This window comes from Stegostoma tigrinum, chromosome 24, assembly GCF_030684315.1.
Source record: "Stegostoma tigrinum isolate sSteTig4 chromosome 24, sSteTig4.hap1, whole genome shotgun sequence".
NCBI classification, from domain to species: Eukaryota; Metazoa; Chordata; class Chondrichthyes; order Orectolobiformes; family Stegostomatidae; genus Stegostoma; species Stegostoma tigrinum.
The window spans coordinates 22,712,990-22,733,046 of NC_081377.1; the positions used below are offsets into that span (position 1 = coordinate 22,712,990).

Below are 20,057 nucleotides of genomic sequence, written 5' to 3' on the forward strand. Positions count from 1 at the left end.
ATGTTTAACTTCAACAACTATGGAGTCTCAGTTTGTTGAATATAAACGAGTTTTACTAGACTTTTTTCTTTCTGCTTTTATTTATCCTAAACTCATTTTTCTTTTGTCTCGTTATTTTATTTTCTGTATATGATTTAACATTGGATTAAGGTGTGGATTCTGCCTACCTCTGTAAGGATATTTAAATCGGATTGTGTAAGGAACCACACCATTGCTTGCCATAGAAACCTAGAAGGTAGGAGCAAGAGTAGGCCATTCAAACCTCACTTGCTGTACCAATCATCGTCATGGCTGACCATCTAGCTCAATGCCTGAATTCCCACCTCCAAAACTCCCCTTGATCCAGTTAACCACAAGAACTATATCTATCGCCTTCTTGAAAATCATGTTTTGGCCTCAACCACTTATGTGATAGTGAATCACACAGGCTCAGCACTCTGTGGTTGAAGAACTTTCTCCTCCTCTCAGTTCTAAAAGATTTACTGCTTGTCCTTAAACCATGACCCCTGGCCCTTGACTCATCGGTCATTGGGAACATCCTTCCTGCTTCTGACCTATGTCATCCTGATTGTGTCTCACTCTGTCACTGTTTTCCAATTGCTCTGCTATAAAATCCTTGTGAATGGACTCTCGCGTCTTCTCCACTACTAATGTCAGACTACCTGGTCTGTAATCCTCTTTTTCTCTCTAGATCCCCTTTTTGATTAAAGTAGTGGTGTGACATTAGTTACTCTCCAATCTGTAGCAAAGAGCAAAAGTCCACAAAATCTGTGAAAAAGAACAAGTGCAACGAACAGTTGGTTCTGTTTCCGTTGACTGCTGAATCTACACTATTGTGACAAAAGCATGAAATCATGCCTGTTCCCTTTAAATTTTTGAAGTAGTGCACCTGCAATTTTCAAAAATAAATTCATTTAATTTTATTTTTGGGTCTATTTATTCTTAGAATATGAACATCACTGGCAAGATCAGTGCTTACTGCCTCTCCATAATTGGACTTAAATAGGTATTGAGTATGGTCCTGAGCATTGTGCATATTTTCTTGTGGCTTGAATAGTTCCAAAATTACTTTGTATTTAGAATACTGAAATTTAAGATTCTTTACCTACTTGCATCCTAACTCTTCGGAGGGTATTCAAGAAATCCAGATTTGTTGTTGCATTGTTCAAGCAATGTTGCTGACTGTCACTGCTACATATCTGTCTTAAGGTGGCTGTTTCAGCAAATTAACAACATTTTTTAAAAGAAAAGATGGCTGGTTTATTTTGCAGCACCTCGTGTAAATCAATTTCCAGTGGCTATTGTATCTCCAAAATTCCAAGAGATCTCACTGCCTACAACATCTACTTTTATTGATGGGAGCCGTAAGTTTTATACAAAAGTCTTTTTTAAAATATGGTATAGATGTACTATTTGCTTGCAGTTGGAATTCTGCAAAAGTTTTTCTTGATAAAATTCTCAAATTTGCTAACAAACTTCCTACCACCTGGAGGGACAAGCGTGGCAGATGCGTGGGAACAACACCCACCTCCAATTTCTCCTCTGCATGCTAACGTACTGTGAACTGTGATGCTGTTCTTCACTGTCATGTTGGTCCAAGTCCTGAAACTCTGTTCCCAATAGCATAATGGGTGTTTTTACATAGCAAGGACGACAGCAGTTCAAGAGGGCAACTGATGATCACCTTTTCTGGGCATTTCGGGATAGTAAATTAATGCTGTGATATCTGCCTGCCATGAAAGAATTGTTAAGAGTTCTGTATAAGAGCCAAGATTGCGTCATTTGAATCTTGTGCTCTTTTAAACATTGTTTTACTATTAGTAAAAGTAAATTAAATATTGTTCAGTGAAGTATTATGTGAGACAAATTACATCTTTAAGCATCCCTTCAGGCAAAAATAACCAGTGAGTTGACATTGTAATGTTCAGCATTGTACATGAATAATTACACATTACTTCCTGCTTTGTTTAAAATTCTACTTTGAACTTTTTGGTTCAAAGGTTTTGCACAATGACCCATTTGATAGGGTAAACTTTGCAACTAACTGTTTTTCTGGATTTGCTATTAAAATTTGTTAGTCTGTTGCTGTGTTTTATAATCTGCAGTGCTACTAAGTAGTTTTGCCATAATGCAGTTATGAAACTGAAGTGAAGATAAGTGCTGTTCCATTTCCAGAAAGTACTGATGATGATGAAATTGTAAGTTACCAATGGGAGGAGGAGAAGGGTCCATTGCGAGAGGAGAAAGTATCTGCAAGCACACCAATCCTGAAACTGACCAACTTGGTTCCAGGCAATTATACATTCAGGTACGTATATGTAACTAAGCCTCTTACTTGGAATAGGTGAAGATGGTTAGTATAATTTATTCGCTTGCACTGATATGGAACACTATATCCGAGGTATGTTTCAAACATGGGCCCTGGCAAGTAAGAGATTTGCTTTTCCCAACAATAACCAGTTGATTTTAGTAATGATTCCTGGCACTTTTGCCTGACAACATCTAGTTAAGCAGGAAGTTCTGCACTGTTTGCCAAATTTGGATGTGTCAGAGCGATCTGAAATTGTACAGAATTTCTTTCTCTGGCATTATGTAATTGCACCTCAGGAATTGCTTTAAGCTTCTTTCAATGCACTTTGTTTTTACTGTCTTTTTTTTACTCCCTAACTGTATCCAATCCTGATTTTGATTCAGTAGCCAATGTACTTTCTGTGCTGGTTTCGCGTTAAGTAGCTGTATTTGAACCACAGCTTTGGATGATTTCTGTTGCTCTGTTTGAAAAATTGCTAGTATTTCTGAGGACTCATTATGTGGGGATTACATGTGCAAACCTGTAATCTAGTATGTGATTAACTCGTCAACTGAAGTTTTTCCAAACAATAATTACATAGACTGTATTTATTCATCTAAAAATACAACTAATAGAATTCGAGTGACTCAGGTTTACATCACATTGTTTCTAATCCTGTCATCCCTAGAAAATACAAGAATAATAAATAGATCAGTTGTGGGATGCCCGTACTGAATTTCAGTTGCCATACGGTCTATAAAACAGTGGTATAAAACAAAAATGTTTCATTTTCATGTGGACAAGAGTTCACAAAGCTACATTTATTGTCTTGTTCTTTGATTATCTAGAGACACACTGCAATCCTTATTGTGTTTGTGTATGCCTCGTGTAATATTCTGGTACTGTAGCATGGCTTTACAGTTATATGGTTTGTTGAAGGATCAACCGTATAGCATTGGAATCAGAGGAAATATCGGGTAGTGGTAGAGATTTCAAAATTTTGCATTATAGACTTTGGAATTCCTAATACTGTGACCAGCACACTCTAGCTGTCACGGCTGGGGAAAGAAAATAATGGGCTGAAGTATGCAGAGCCATCAATGCATGAAAGAGTTCACTTGGATAGAAGAATTTGCTGAATATTCCACAATTGGTTAATTATGGGAACAAAGATGACAACTGACTTGCATGTTATTTTCACATGCGCACACACAAACACACACAACTTGAAGTTCACAAATGGGCAAAATATGGATTCTGATAAGGTAATCAAGTGAAATGAATTACATTAATGAACTAAAGGCAAAAATATGTTGTTAATTGATAGCACATATGCATGGAAATTTAGCCTTAATTTGATTTTCATCAGCCAGTCATCTTCTCTGAAATTTAATGTTGAATGATTGTATCTCTGTATTGTTGCAGATAGTTTGTGTTCCAGGATCTGTGTTAATTTGTCTTGGCAACAATTGACTGCTTTCTCAGAAAATAGCCCCAGTTATTCAGTAAATTTAACCTCCTTGCTAGTCACTGTTCTTTGTGATGAATTATTATTATTTCTCAGTTTGTAAATATCAGGCTGAAAATTCAGAACTCTGACAATGTTTGTGCAAAATTTTCATCCCAATTTAAAAAAAACTGCCGTTTCTTGTCACATTTCAGGGAAGTTTCACAATAGATTGAAGAACAATGTTGTGGCAAATAATGCAATGTGAAAAACTGATGTGTCCAAAGGTCTTGCAATAAAGACCTTTTTAAAAGACAATTTCTGATTTTACCAGTAAAATACTCATTAGGTACTAATGAATGAGGAAGCCTTCTGGATTACTTAACTGTCAAAATCAGTGGTGGTTTCTTCACAACTGGGTAGAAACTTGTGTTAAAACCAAATGCTATATTCGGATATATTGACTAAGGAAAGTGGAATGATTACACAAGGACTTAAAGAACTCCAGTGGCTATTTTAAAGATTACATTCTATCCTTCTGTAGAATCCTTGAATTCCATATCGTTATATAGCTTTTTAAAAATATCTATCGGAGGGTAGATAATTGAAGATAGGTGAAGGAGCTGGCAAATGCACCATAACTCTACCACTGTTGAGAGAGTAGAATTGTGTAGCAAACATGAAAATGAGCTAAGGCTGAGGATCGATACTGCAGATGAAAAATAGATGCTAGAGAATGGAAAAATGGGAAGAAAAACAGGGCATTCATCCCCTGGAGCTCATTCGTCATCCATTAAGATCATGCTAACCTGAACCTTCAATCCATTTACCTGCCTTTAATCCAGATATTTACACTTGGCTAACAAAAATCTATCAATCTCACTTTTGATAGTTTTTGTTAACCCATAATCCAGTGTTTTGCAAGAGTTCCACATTTTGACAACCTTATGAACGAAAATAGACACTATGGTGTCTCAGTGGTGTGCACTGCTGCCTCACAGTGCCAGGGAGCTGGGTTCAATTCCACTCTTGGGTGACGCTGTCTGTGTAGAATTTGCATATTCTCCCTGTGTCTGCGTGGGTTTCCTCCGGGCGCTTCGTTTTCCTCCCACAGTCCAAAGATATGCAGGGCAGATGGAAGGTGGATTAGCCATGGGAAATGGAGTGTTACAGGGATAGGGTGGAGGTGTGGTACTGCGTGGGGATGCTCATTAGAGGGTTGATGTGGATTCGATGTGCCAAATTGCCTGCTTCTACACTGTGAAGATTCTATGATTCTGTGAAATCAGGAGACACCTTTTTCACACTAATTGGCATCTATAAGATTGTGCCCCTTGTTTGGAATTGTCGCACCAGAAATAGTAATTTGTTGTTGCATACTAAAAGATAGCCATATTTTAACAGAATCCAAGTCCATACTTTTAACAGGCATTATATTTCAGTTAAACAAACTCTATGAAACTCACCCAATTCCTAATTTCCCACATTTATACAACCAACTTGTGCCTGATTAGCCCTAAATTAATAACTGTCACCTGCTCCCTAATTCACTAGTCTCGGGCACACCTTCAGACCATATTTAATGATGAGATTCCCCTTTTCCTTTTTAAATAAATCACTTTGTATATAAAATTAAAAGAAAACATGCAAAATGGCAGTACGCTTTTACTTTGCATGTTGAAGTTCCGAGTGCCCTTTTTCTAATTTCTTGAAAGTTGTTCCTTTGTGGAAACAATTGGATATTGAACACCCATTTCAGTTTGGAGATTTTTTTCATTTTGCAGCATCTGATTCTGGGAATGGTGGGACTGGTATGACGAGAGATTGACTAGGTTAGGATTGTCTTTTCTGGAGCTCAGATGAATGAGGGGAGATCTCATTGAGATTTATAACATTCTAACAGGACTAGACAGGGTAGATGTTGGGAGGATGTTCCTGATGGTGGGTGTGTCTAGAACCAGGGGTTATGAGGATTCAGGGTAGGCTATTTAGGACGAAGATGAGGAGACATTTCTTTACCCAAAGAGTGGTGAGCCTGTGGGATTCATTACTACAGGTAGTTGATGCCAAAACACTGAATTGTCTTCAAGAGACAGTTAGATATTGCACTTGGGGCAAATGGGATCAAAGATTATGGGGAGAAAGCATGATTAAGCTATTGAATTGGACAGTCAGCCATGATCATGGTGATTGGCGAAGCAGGCTCAAGGGGTCGAATGGCCACCTCCTGCTCCTATCTTCTCTGTTTCTATCTGTTTTCAAACCACAGTATCGATCCTCAGCCACATCTTGTCGTCATTTCACTGAAAGCGCATTATCCTGTCATGACTTAGTTTTGATATAGCGCTCAGTGGTACTGCTGCTGAATCCATTTAGAATTTTTTTCAATTTGATTTTTAATAAGAATTTCTGCCACTCAGAATCTTATTCCTACTCCTCGTTTTTTTTAGCTTCTCAAAGTATAGGGCAGCATTTATCTCCTATCGTCACAGAAAATTGGTAACCTTCCTGCTCGAGAGTATGCATGACACAGACAAGGAGCATTACTGAAAGCAAGTCTCATGTTCCTGACACATCCCTGTAATGGAAATCTCAAAGCAGCATTCTCCCTTTTTCAGTGTTTTGTTCATCTGAATCATATCCTCCAGCTTGGGATTTTTCAAGTTGCACTCAACTCTAATTATATAACAAAAACTATATATGAAAATTGTCTAACTAAAGGTAGGTGAAGCAGTTCAGGTGAAGGATCTTGCAAATGTAAAACATACTTACCATAGCTGCACTACTGTTGAGAGAGTAGAATTACACAGGAAATATGATACTTGTTCAGGTGCCCAGTCAATTCACCTGTTCATTTAGACTTCACAACTCCTTCATTTCTGTCTTGAAGCTTTTGTATCTTTTTGTGAAGACCTACTTTGACTAATAGCAATGAGACTAACTTTTCCCAAATAAAATTGCTGTTGCAGAGTAACATTGGCTGATTTCTAATCCCATGTGCTTAAAAGATCCAGAACAGACCATGTGGCAATGTTTTCAAATCCACTGTTCCCACTCCACAAATTATTCATCTACTTGCATCATTAAGATGCCCAAAAGCTGTCCGTCATGATCAGTAAAACCATGATACCTGGTGGGGTTTGCTTTTAACTGAAGACCAGTCTTAATAAAACTAAACTTTCCCAGGAGTGTGCAGTGGAATTGAGGTAATGTGGGGGTGGGACAGAGGGCAGAGTACATAGCGTATTAGCATGGATTTGAGGATTTTGTTAACCTGTAGAAGTCAGCATTGGGATTAGTGAGACTTCTTTAGGTTGAAAGGACAAAACTAGTGGAGTGCTATAAGTGAAGTCCTAATGTTTCAATTATTTACTACCCTTTAGTAATGACTTGGGTGAGCAGGCTGAGTGCAGACTATTAAAAGTTGCAGTCAAAATCAACTAAGTGGGGTGGGGGGTGCATGTTGAGATGAAGATATCAGGAGTCTGCAAGGTGAGAAAGATATGTTGAATGAATGGCCAAAAACTTGGAGTAAAATGTCATAAAGTCTGAGGTTATATATTTTGGTTGAAAGAATAAAAAGGCTTTTTTATTAAATAGAATAATTAATTCTATTATTTAAATAGAATTAAACTGCAAAAAGTACAGTGCAGAGGGATCTAGGTGTTCCTGTGCAAGAAACACAAAAAGTTAGCATGCAAGCGCAGCAAGTAAATAAAGTGGCAAATGGAATTTGGCTTTTATTACTAGGGGTTTGGAGTTTTAAAATAGTGAAGTCTCACTGCAACCATGCAGAGGTATTAAATACCTTGAAAACAATGTTCATCTTTGGTCCCAGTATTTCAAAAATAGACTTGCAAGACTGATTCATAGGTTGAATGAGTTGATTTGTCAAGAATGGTTGTACAGATTAGACCTTTATTATTAGTTTCGAAGAATGAGAGGTGATCGGATTGATGCGTAAAAGTTTTTGAGGCGGCTTGACAGGGTAGAAGTTGAGCAGATGTTTCCAAGAGTTTGGAAGTTTTGAACTAAGCAGTATCGTCACTACAGGATAAAGGGACACCTGTTTAAAACCTGAGATAGGAAGGAATTTCTTCTTCCTGTGTGTCGTGACAGTCTGAAATTCTATACCCCACAGAGTTATGGAGATTAGATCAGTGAAAGTAGCTAATGAGGAGTATGTACATTTTTGAAACATCAGGAAGTTAACGGCTATGCCAAGATGGCACGTGATGATATGTACCTTTTTAAGAGGGATCTGTTCTGTCCTGTTTCTCTTGATGTCGAGGTGTCAGTGTTGGACTAGAGTTTGACAAAGTCAGTAGTCACACGACACCATGTTATAGTCCAGCAGATTTATTTGAAATCACAAGCTTTTGGCACTTTTGTCACCTGACAAAGGGGCAACGTTCTGAATGCTTGTGATTTCAAATAAATCTGTTGGATGATAACCTGGTGTCATGTGACCTGACTGATAACACCCCTCTTCAAGAGAAACAATCTAGTGCTGATGTTTTTGCTCCATGGAAAACAGTAAATAATTCTTAAAAAAAAATTAGACAAAAGAACCGTGAGTGACTGGGGTGAGGCTCTCATAGGCCCAGGGTTTTGGTTTTGTTTTTGCTTTCAGTTGTTGAATTTAGGGTTTTTGGCATTAAAACTGCTGGATATAGTTCTTTCTCTGCTGTTGCAAAAAGCTTGAGTCTCTCACTGCTGCTAGATACATTCTTTTGGTTTTTCCTTTCTCCTGAACTGGAGGAGATAGCAAATGAGGGAAACCGGTTTTACGAATTTATATTTGCCAAGGGTGTATTTCTAGGCTGCTGTATTGGAACAGTTGATGTGTAGTCATTATTTAATATTATTTTATTAAGTCTTTCATTGAGTTTAAGTTATGCCATTTCTTATTTTTCTGTTCGTATTTTAATTGCAGTTTAAGAATCAAGTGTGTTTTGCTTAAAGCCTAGTAATTTGACCAATCGTGTAACATCTGTAACACACTGTCTTGCACTTAGCCTAGACCTTACTTTTAAATAAAATTAAAGTTATCTCTTTGATATATTTTGAGGCAGGTGGTGTTGGTCTAGTCCACAAAAGAGGAGTTCAGGCCTGGGGTAGATCAGTTGTAATCTTGCTGAATGGTGGCGTAGGCTTACAGGGTGAAATAGCCTACTTTTGCTTGTATTTCTTATGTTCTAATGTGTATATAGACCATTTTAAAAAGAAAGCAAAATTGGGCAATTTGGTCCTTTTGAGTCTGCATCATCATTCGGTCATACCTGAAATGTTCCTCAACCATGCTCCTGCCTTTTCACCCTCACTAGATCCTCTTACTGATCAAGAGCCTTTCTATCCCTATGTGACAACACAGGTGGCCAAGGTGATTTAGAAGGCATATGGCGTGCTTACTTTCATCGGCTGGGCATGGAGTGCAAGAGTGAGCAAACAATGTTGCAGCTACATAAAACCCTTGTTAGACTGCATTTGGAGTATTATGTGCTGTTTTGGTCGCCTCATTACAAGAGGGAAGTTTTCCACACAAAGTTGTAGGAGCCTGGACCACACTGCCAGAAGAAATGGTGAAAGAGGGCACATTGGCAACATTTAAGAGGCATTTGGATGGGTACATAAATAGGGAGGGAATAGAGGGATGCAGACCAAAGAAGTGCAGAAGGTTTCTTTTTTAGTTTAGCTAAGTCACGATTTCGACACAGGCTTGGAAGGCCGAAGGGCCTGTTCCTGTGCTGTACTTTTTTTGTTCTTTATTCTTTTGTTGTTTTTGTTTTAAATATGCTCAATTACTTTGCCACAAAAGGTTCTGGGTGCCATGAGTTGCACAGATTAACCACTCTCTTGCCGGAGAAATTCCTCCTTATCTCAGATCTAAAGAGTCACCCTTCACTCTGAGGCTGTGTCCTTGGGCCCTGGTTTCTCCAAGTGTTAGAAGCATTTCCACAACAACTCTATCCACGCCTCTCAGTATTCTGAAACCTTAAGTGAGATCTCTTCTATCCTTCAAACTCCATCGAGTATAGACTAGAGTCTTCAGCTGCTCCTGATATGATAAGCCCTTCATCGCTGGGATCGTGGTTGCAAACCTCCTTTGTATCTCCTTCAATGCCAGCACACCCTTAGATAAGAAGGGCAAAACTGCTCACAATATTCCAAATTAAGTTTGACCAGAGCCTTTTACAATCTCAGCGGTCTACCTCTGCTCTTGTATTCTAGCTCTCTTGAAATGAATGCCGTAACTCATCTATTCATATTTCCATCTCTAAATTCATCAATTAGCTAAAAAAAGCTAAGACAGTTTGTTAATGTTCCATGTCTGGTCCCCATCCACTCTTCCAATACTTCATCAACAATTATTTTCTTGACTATAAATTATTGTTGACAGATAAACTGGCTGCTGAATCTTTTTTAAAAAATATGTAAAATGGTCATTTTTAGCCCATGTCTTTAAATCCGAAGCCAGTACTTCATGGAAATCTTCTGCTAAAGGCAGACTTACTATAGGCTACAATGGTATCCTTCAATATTTCTGACAAATCTCACATCTATCACTTCACACTTCCAAGAGCTTATCCCACTCCCATCCCTTATTCTTGCATGTTTTACTCATGTTTTTAACCTTTTTAGAGGATGGATGGGCAAACTGCCTGTCTAATTTTATCACAATTTACTTTTTGTCATCTTGCTTTCTATCTACTAATGTCAACAGCACTTAACCACATCACAAAAGAAATTAACTGTGTCCCATTAAAGGAATGTGGTCATGTCCTAATTGTGTAAATTGTAAATTCACAGATTTTCCAAATATAGTAGCTTTGTTGATTTCCCTATCTAGTTCTAACAATGCCTTTATCGTTAATGGCCAAGTGAATAACAAGGATATTTCACTGAGTGTTATATTCATGCTAATAAGATGATTGATTTTACAAAGAATTACTAAATTCTTGGTTTCAAAGATTTCAGTGTGCTAACGTTTCCAAATGTGGAACTAATAGAACTCTCATTTCTTAACTTCCTTTGATCTTTATTACTCCAAGTTGAGCCAGCATTTTAACTAGACTATTCTACACATTGTAGACCTGCATCCACCATCTAACACTGCACAGTTGAAAGGCTATGCCACCAGCACATTCATCACTGAATTGAAACCTCATGTGACCAATGCATTGCCGCCTCTTTGGTCTGTATTGCCATCTTTCACCATTAAGACCTCGGTTTCTTGTTTAGTTTGGAATACTCTGTTATGCCGTGTGGGAGATTCATGGTATAATGGCATTTTAAACTGCATCTGAAACATAAATTGACTACACCCTGAGCATTTCTGGGATTCATTCACCTTAATTCCAAATTTTCTTTGCTTCTCAAATTCATCAACAGCATTTCTGTCCAATTCTATTAGGTGCTCCTTTTATATTGTCACCTGTGACCTTTATCCAGGCGGTTTCGCCAATTTGTTAACAATGTGCCCTCTATTTTCTGTCTCATTAATGATTGCCCCCTTTGTATGTTGAGTGCTGCTGGAGCAGAACACTTTTCAATGAATTTTTAGTGCTTTAACGTTTGTTCCAGCTGCTCCAGTCAAACTGGAGGTCTGTCCAGCATCTTAAATACTAGCACAGATTGGGAAGTTTCCAAATGAAATTTCTGCATCTTTCATCGAGTTTGCCGCATTTCATTCTGTACTTTTCCATAGTTCCAACCTCAGTATTTCTAAACTTGTCAAAACCTGACCACATCTCGTAATCAGTCAATGATCTGTTTTTATTTTTGATAAATTTTATCCACAAACATTAACAATCTGTCTGAACCTTTACTCATGTTTGAATCATCAGGCTCCACTTTCACAAGTACTTTGCTTCTGATACTGTTTCTTAATGGTAACGAAAGTGCAAGACCACATTTTATTTTCTTTGGTAAATAAGTAACCCCGGTCCGTATTGTAACTTCATTACAATAGATGCAATTTTTTAATATCCTTTGGAATCTTTGTATCATTTAAAGACCTTGATAACCTTACCCATTCACCACCCTAATTTATGAAACCATGTGGACACAGCCTGCTCTCATATAATTCTTTGACTCTTTAAATTCTAATAAATCTGTAATGTATGTTCTAAGATAACAAAATGCGGAGCTGGATGAACACAGCAGGCCAAGCAGCATCTGAGGAGCACAAAAGCTGACGTTTCAGACCATCGGCTTTTCTGATGAAGGGCCTAGGCCCGAAACGTCAGCTTTTGTGCTCCTAAGATGCTGCTTGGCCTGCTGTGTTCATCCAGCTCCGCATTTTGTTATCTTGGGTTCTCGAGCATCTGCAGTTCCCATTATCTCTGATGTATGCTCTAAGGCCAATATTCCATTAGCCGTTTTTTATTATCAGTGTTTCTTTGTACCTGTGAACCTGTTGGCAATTTGCATACCCATACCTGGAAACTTAAATCGCCTTGCTTTTTTTGCAATTTGTTGTCTCTTAATACAATGATTTTTATCGTCTTGTAATTCTAAGAAAAACATTGGACCATGTTGAACGTGTCTGCCATGGTATTTCCTACTTTCTAAGTGTTACTTTTTAATTTCCTGCCCCCATTTCCATAAGTCGCTGTGCTTCCAAACATGGATATCCAGTAAGCATCATATACTAACTATCTGTCCCTTCATCTGATTCCCTGATACTTACGTTGAAAAGTTGAAAACCCACTTGATTTGATTTGTTATTGTCACATGTAACTAAGTACAATGAAAAAGTTTTTTGTTTTGCATGTAGTACAGCAGATCGTTACACACAAAGATCGCAGGGTGATTGAACAGAGCGAGGGATACAAAGTTACGTCTGCAAAGAAGATGCACAAAAAGCAAGATCAACACTAGATTTGAAATTTGAAAGATCCATTCATAACAGAGGGGAAGAAGCTGTTCTTGAACCTGTTGGTGCATATGTTTAACCATTTGTATCTCCTGCCTGACCCAAGAGGTTGGAAGAAGTTATGACCGGGGTGGGAGGGTCTTTGATGTTGGCTGCCTTTCCGTGGCAACAAGAAGTGTGGATGGAGTCAATAGATCGAAGATTGGCTTATATGATGGTCTGGGCTGTGTTTGCAACTTCCTGTAGTGTCTTACCATCCTGGGTAGTGCACTTGCCGTACCAAGCTGTGATGCATCCAGATAGAATGCTTTCTGTGGTTCATCTGTAAAAGTTGGTGAGGGTCCTTTATAGACACACCAAAATTCTTTAGCCTCTTGAGGAACAAGGACGAGTTGTTGTGCCTTCTTGACCATTGCATCAATACGGGTGGCCCAGGGCAGATTGTCACTCCTAGGAACATGACTGGCTCGACCATCTCCACCCCAGCTCAATTGATGTAGTTAGGAGTGTGTCCTCCTCCTTGCTTCTTGAAGTCAATGATGAACTCTTTAGTTTTGCAGATTCTTGTACATATCACTTGACAAATTTCAGCGGAGTGTTCTTTGAATTCTATATTTATCTGCCAAATATTGACAAGATAGTTTCATTGATAAAGCACCTCCGAATTAGTAAAATGATTCACAAGAAAGTCGTTAGGCACAACCTTATTCCATTTCAGTGTTGTGGGTGTTCAGTCACTGCTCAGTTTTGGTTGTAAATCTAGACTCAGGAATTTATGTTGCCATTTGAAATGAAGATTTGAGAGATGAAAAATGTGCAGAGGCAAGATTTTGAATGTGTTTGCGTCTCAATTGTTGTAATTGTATGTAATCACTGAGGCACTTCGATGTATTTAGAAAATTTTGAGTCAGTGTGCTGTTCTAGATATACGTTTTACCCCCGTTACTGAAATAGAAATGTCCAAACTGTGTTTGGGTTGCCTAGGTGGCTACAAACGAACCTCTGCAGATCATGTATGTAGTTTAAATCTCTGCTTCCATTAATATGTGTATATATCCCAAATAACATAAATTATACGAGCTTGGTGTTCTAGTTTAACGCTTATCAAGCAATGAAGTCTTAAGAACCAAGAAAACTAGGACCAGAAGGATGCCGTTTGTCCCTTCAAGCCTGCTCTGCCATTCTTCATGATCGTGCCTGATTGCCTAACTCAGTAGCCTAATCCTGCTTTGTTCCCACAACCTTTTGATCCCATTCGCCTCAAGTGCTATATCCAGCTGCCTCTCAAATGCATTCAATGTTTTGGCATCAACTACTTACTGTGGCAATGAATTCCTCAGGCTCACCACTGTCTAGGTGAAGCAATGTCTCCTCATCTCTGCCCTAAATAGTCTACTCCGAATCCTCATACTGTGACCCCTGGTTATGGACACACCTACGATCAGGAACATCCTCCCTGCATCTACCCTGCCCAGTCTTGTTAGAATTTTACAAGCCTATATGAGATTCCGCCCCCCCCCCCCCCCCACCTTTGTCTGAACTCCAGAGAAAATAATCCTAGCCTAGTCGATCTCTCCTCATACATCAGACCTGCCATCCCCGCAATCAGCCTGGTAAACCTATGCTGCACTCCCTTGAGAGCAAAAGCACCCTTTCTCCGAAAAGGAGACGAAAACATCACACACCATTCTAGGTGTGGCCTCACCAAACCCCTATATATAACTGCAACAACACATCCCTGCTCCTGTACTTAACCTCTTGAAATGAAAGCCAATAGACCATTTGCATTCTGTACTGCCTGCTGCACCTGCATGCTTACTTCCTACAACTGGTGCACAAGGACACCCTTTCTCAAGTTAGGCTCATGTCCTCAAAAGAGGACAAACCAGTAACTGAAGAATTAGGTGGATTTAGAGCTCAGGTGCTCCATGGGCCACATTGTCGGAGCACAGCCCATGGGCTGTAATTTTGGTCATTTTTGTGTCACTTTAAATGTCAATAACTTTAAATTATTTGAGGCTTGATAATTAGAAGAGGTGATCTTTTGGAAGAGGATAATACACTACCCAAAATAACAGCAATTGGTTGTCACAAGAATATAACTGAATTGCTATAATTCATATCAATTTCACCATGATGTAGCTCCATTTAAAAGCTAGAAGAATCTCACTTTGACCCATGCTGCTTTTTAGGAAGATTCCTGTTCGATTGTGCAGCAGGTCCGCATGTTGGCATAATGTACTTTCAGCTAGATGAATGATTTCTAATGTAGTGTTTTTAAAACTTTTTACTGGTATTTTACAATCCTTTGTTATCTGTCACATTCAATTAGGAGTTGCCTCTGAGTCTCAGAAGTATATTTGAAAGATTTGTCCATTTTATTTTTCCCTTTTTTCTTTTTAGTCTGACAGTGGTGGATTCTGATGGTGCCAGTAACTCAACCACAGCAGTTGTCACCGTGCACAAAGCAGTAGACTATCCACCTGTGGCCAATGCTGGTGCAAATCAGGTCCTGACGTTGCCCAAGAACTCCATTATGTTGTATGGCAACCAAAGCACAGATGACCATGGAATCGTCAGCTATGAATGGTCCTTAAGCCCAAAGAGTAAAGGCAAAGTTGTTGAAATGCAGGTTGGAAACCCTTTGTAATGTCAACCAATATCCAAATGTACAGTATTCTATTTTGAGGAATCAAATGATCTCGAGTTTTTACGGAATAAAGACTGGAACAATGACTTTACAAGAATTTTTGTAAGCTATAGTTAGCATGGAGAAAAGCCATAACTACTAAAATTCCTTGTCTGCAGTCATCCTGGTTGATAAAAGAATGGATTGTGATTCATGAAGCGATGAAATATAATTCGACATGGTTTATATATAGTTAGGAAATCTAATCATGTGGCTTCCTTCCACTGAAATGACAATGGATAAAATCTTATCATTATGCCTTTGACTGCTATTCGTTAATGAGAAGGAAGTCTAGATGACTCAGAAATAGCAAGAACTGCAGATGCTGGAGTCAGAGACAACACAGTGTGGAGCTGGAGGAACAGAGCAGGTCAGGCAGCATCAGCGGAGCAGGAAAGTGGACATTTTGGGTCAGGACCGTTTTTCAGAAATGGGTAGGGGAAAGGGAGCCGGGATAAGACCTGTGTTCATTAAAAATCAGGTAACGTATTGAGGCAGGGAAGGCTGCTTAATATACAGTGCATTTTACCTTTTTTGTTGTTGTTGTTTTGTTTAGGGTGTACGAACATCATCTCTCCAGTTGTCAGCAATGCAGGAAGGTGACTACATCTTTCAACTTACAGTCACAGACTCTGCAGGCCACCAGGCCACAGCTGAGGTGATGGTAATCGTGCAACCAGGTATGCGTTTATGAAGCGAAAGTTTGCAATTAGAGTGGAAGGAAAATGAAAGAATACTTCCTCTTCCTATATTTTAAAAATCCCTTCTGTTTATCATGCTGCAGCAATACAAGAATCCACAAAACTAAACTGGTGCTAAGTAGTCTGTTTGATAGAAATTAGAGGAACCATCACATTTTTCTTAGGCTGTTAGATGAAAAACATGTAATGACACAGGTAATGGTAAAATACTAGGGAGTGTTGCTGAATAAAGGGACCTCGGAGTTCAGATTTGTAGTTCCTTGAACGTGAAGTTGCAGGTGGACAGGGTAATGAAGAAGGCTTTTTATACGCTTGCCTTTATTGCTCAGTGCATTGAGTACTGGATGGCACGGTCATGTTTCGGCTGTACAAGACATTGGTTAGGCGACTTTTGAGATACAGCATTCAGTTATGATCTCCCTGCTATAGGAAGGATGTTGTGAAAGATTTACAAGAATGTCACCAGAAATGGAGTGTTTGAACCATAAGGAGAGGCTGAATAGGCTGGGGCGTTTTTCTTTGAGCGTTGGAGGCTGAGGAGTGACCATACAGAGGTTTATAAAATAAGGAGAAGCATGGATAGGGTGAATAGCCAAGGTTTTTTCCCCATGGTGCGGGGAGTCCACAACTGGAGCCTCACAACTGGTGAGGGGGGAATATTTTGAAAAGGACCTGAGGGAAATTTTTGACAGAGAGTGGTGTGTGTGCAGAATGAACTGCCAGAAGAAGTGGTGGAGGTTGGTAAAACTACCACATTCAAAAGGCATCTGGATGGGAATATGAATAGTAAGGGTTTAGAGGGATATGGACCAAATGCTGGCAAATGGGACTAGATTAACTTAGAATATATGGTTGGCATGGATGAGTTGGATCAAAGGGTCTGTTTCCGTGCTGCATGTCTCTATGACTGTATGTATATTTAACAACAAGTTAGAAAAAAAAACTTACATGTCTATGGTGCCTTTTGCATTCCTGAAATGAGTGACAGTCTTTGGGTCCAATCAATTACATCTAATTTAATGTTTTAGGCAAAAGTAGTGGGTAATTTGTGCTCTCAAGGTTCCGTAATCAGCAGGAAGTCAAATCAGTGGATAATCTATTTTAGTGATCTTGGGTAACGCGCACTGGTCAGAATACCAGAACCCTTGCATGTTTTATTTTAAATTTGGAAATGTAATGGAATTGTTACCTTGGCTTAATATCTTACAAAGGCAGTATTCTGAATAACATATCACTCTCTAGGTGCTGAAGTTTGTTTAATTGATTTGCTTTTCCAGAAAATAATAAACCCCCAGTGGCTGATTCTGGTCCTGATAAAGAGCTGACCCTTCCTGTGGACAGCACAATATTGGATGGCAGTAAAAGCACAGATGACCAGAAAATTACATCCTACCTGTGGGAAAAAACAAGGTAAACTACATATATCAACTGTAATAGCTGTGAGAGGTAATATTAAAAATCAGGCATAGTTGAAACAAATTCAAATCACTTCTATTACATGACAGTAGTGGCCTTGAGCTTATTCCTTACGTTGAATAAGTGTTGCTTGCCCTGATCGCTGGAAGACTTCCTGGAGCATTTTTGTCCTTTTGAGTAACTATGTAAGAATTTAATACGTGCGCTGTAGTATTATTATCAACAGTGATGCCCTTCCATTTTACGTTGGCCTAGATATTCCATTTAACCTTATTTTCAACCCTGATCAGATTAACAATCACCAACATACCTCTGTGCTATACCCTCTGTGCTATATTGGGGTCTATTCAAACTGGAGGGTGTCTCTTTATGTTGTCGCTTGGACCGGTGCATTTTCGGGTCCAGGATCTGTCAGATTTGTTTGGGTAGTGGGTCAGTTGCATAAGCATGTGTCTCTCAAGGAATGTCCGATCACTGGGGTGGGCCACTGTCAGGTGGAGGAGAGATATTGGTCCTGGCTCTAGTTGGGGAATGGCGACATTTCAGGCTGGTGGGGCTGTAAGGTGTCAGTTCTGGGAGCATTTTGCCTTGGTTTGATTGTTAGGGGTTCTGGAGATGCAAAGGATCAGAGGAAGTATCGTGATGATTTGATATATATCCAGGATTTCGAGTAGGTTTTGTAATCGCCAGTCTTTTCCTGGTAACTAATAAGATGAAGTTTCTGAATCCTGTATCTTTTAATAGACTCTTTTGAGAGGGTTTCAGGCACAGAAGTTGTTCATGGTAAAATTCAATTTCCTAGACCAACTGTGTGCAGTGGCTGCATGGTCCCATCATACGACTCCAGTCTCCACTGTTCCACTGCGTTATGAGCCAGACCAAACCTGTCAAAAATATATTAAGATAACAAAGTGTGGAGATGGGTGAACACAACAGGCCAAGCAGCATCTCAGGAGCACAAAAGCTGACGTTTCAGGCCTAGACCCTTCATCAGAGAGGGTCTAGGCCTGAAACGTCAGCTTTTGTGCTCCTGAGATGCTGCTTGGCCTGCTGTGTTCATCCAGCTCCACACTTTGTTATCTTGGATTCTCCAGCATCTGCAGTACCCATTATCAAAAATATATTAAGGTAATCTAAACCTTAATGTTTTTTTAAAGGTCACTGTAAGGCATTGCATTCCAGATGCAATGCAATTGGTCAAACTATCAACTTTAAGCAAAACACACTTTACTTTCACACTACAGTTAAAATACAAACAAAATAAAAAGCATTGGCTGAACTGTAACTCTATCAAAATGCATGGCAAACTGATATATATTGACCACTGCCAATTAATTATTCCAATAGTAGCATCCAGTAATCGCACCTTTGGCAAAGAACTTCAGTAAAATGGATTGTCTCACATGCAGTTCTAGTGGCAGGAAGAGAACCTTAGCTTTCAGCTGTAACAAAGAGGAATCAGCGCTTTCTCATGCAGCTTCGAGACCTCAGCAACTGCACAAAGCTAAAACTAAACATCCTGGGGAGCTTGACCCCATCCATTCAGGCTGCTTCTACTGTTGCAACTTTTTTTTAAAAAGTCCCCAAGGGCTCACAAGCTGTTTACTGTATTGCCTTTGAGCAGACGGTTTATCATCTCTGTCTCAACCTTTCTTTGAAGATAAAGGACAAAATACACCTCTTAAAACCATAGTATTGTCCCAAGTGATTCGCTAGCCGGAATATCTGATCCGCCATTTTCCTATCAAGGTTATGTTTGGCTTCTATTTGTTACCCATCTGCAGTGGGGTAATTATTGCAACATGGTCTGTTTTCCAAAGGCTAGCTGGTGAACAGAGCCTGTGGTATTGCAAGGAGGCAGTGGCCTAGTGGTATTATTGCTGGACTGAATCCAGACACCCAAGTAATGTTCTGGGCACTTGGGTTCGAATCCTGAAATAGCAGATGGAAGAATTTGAATTCAAGAAAAAAACTGTAATTAAGACTGTAATAATGACCAGGAATCCATTGCCAATTGTTGGAAGAAAAAGTCGTTTGGTTCCACTAATGTCCTTTAGGGAAGGAAACTGTGACTGCAGACCCACAGCAATGTGGCTGATTCTTAATTGCCAACAACTGCTGCCGAGCCAGCAATGCCCATAACACATGAACGAATAAAGACAGAAACAAAGGCCAAAATCTTTGTTTTATTCATAAAGCCTAGAAATCTGATGGGCCCACTCACATTATTCACCTTGCTCATTTGAACTTTGAATGAATCTGTGTGCAAATATTCGGGTCCTATGTCATATCCTAGTGATTGTATGATCCATTTACTTAAGGTGGCTTGTACCTGTAACAGCAATACCAACTGTATACATCTGAACAGATCTGGAAAATCAGAGTGCCACCATGTGGTTATAATGAGGCATGGATCTGTGTTTAGTGGAGTTGTTAAGTGGAACAATTTCCCTCTTTGCTTCAAACCATGACTAAAATTGACCTTTAACTATAAGTTTTGCCTTCTTCCTTTTGGTTTGTCCAAAACATTACATGTAGTTGCTCTTGATTTGTAATGGGTTGGCTCTTCAAACAGATTACATTATCAGATTTTCTGGGCCGCATGCATATCCACGCCATTCCTGTTATGTACAGAT

The 20,057-nt window shown here is 39.2% G+C and overlaps 1 protein-coding gene across 8 annotated transcripts in view; it reads left to right on the forward strand.

Annotated features, from left to right (window-relative positions):
• kiaa0319l (KIAA0319-like ortholog) overlaps positions 1 to 20,057 on the forward strand; it is a 99,381-nt gene that overhangs the window by 53,742 nt on the left and 25,582 nt on the right. For all 8 annotated transcript variants that reach the window (XM_048558414.2, XM_048558415.2, XM_048558418.2 and 5 more), the window contains 5 exons: positions 1,272 to 1,364; positions 2,176 to 2,308; positions 15,019 to 15,247; positions 15,861 to 15,984; positions 17,283 to 17,415. In XM_048558414.2, the coding sequence (XP_048414371.2) occupies positions 1,272 to 1,364; positions 2,176 to 2,308; positions 15,019 to 15,247; positions 15,861 to 15,984; positions 17,283 to 17,415 (712 nt within the window). The remainder of the gene's footprint in view (positions 1 to 1,271; positions 1,365 to 2,175; positions 2,309 to 15,018; positions 15,248 to 15,860; positions 15,985 to 17,282; positions 17,416 to 20,057) is intronic.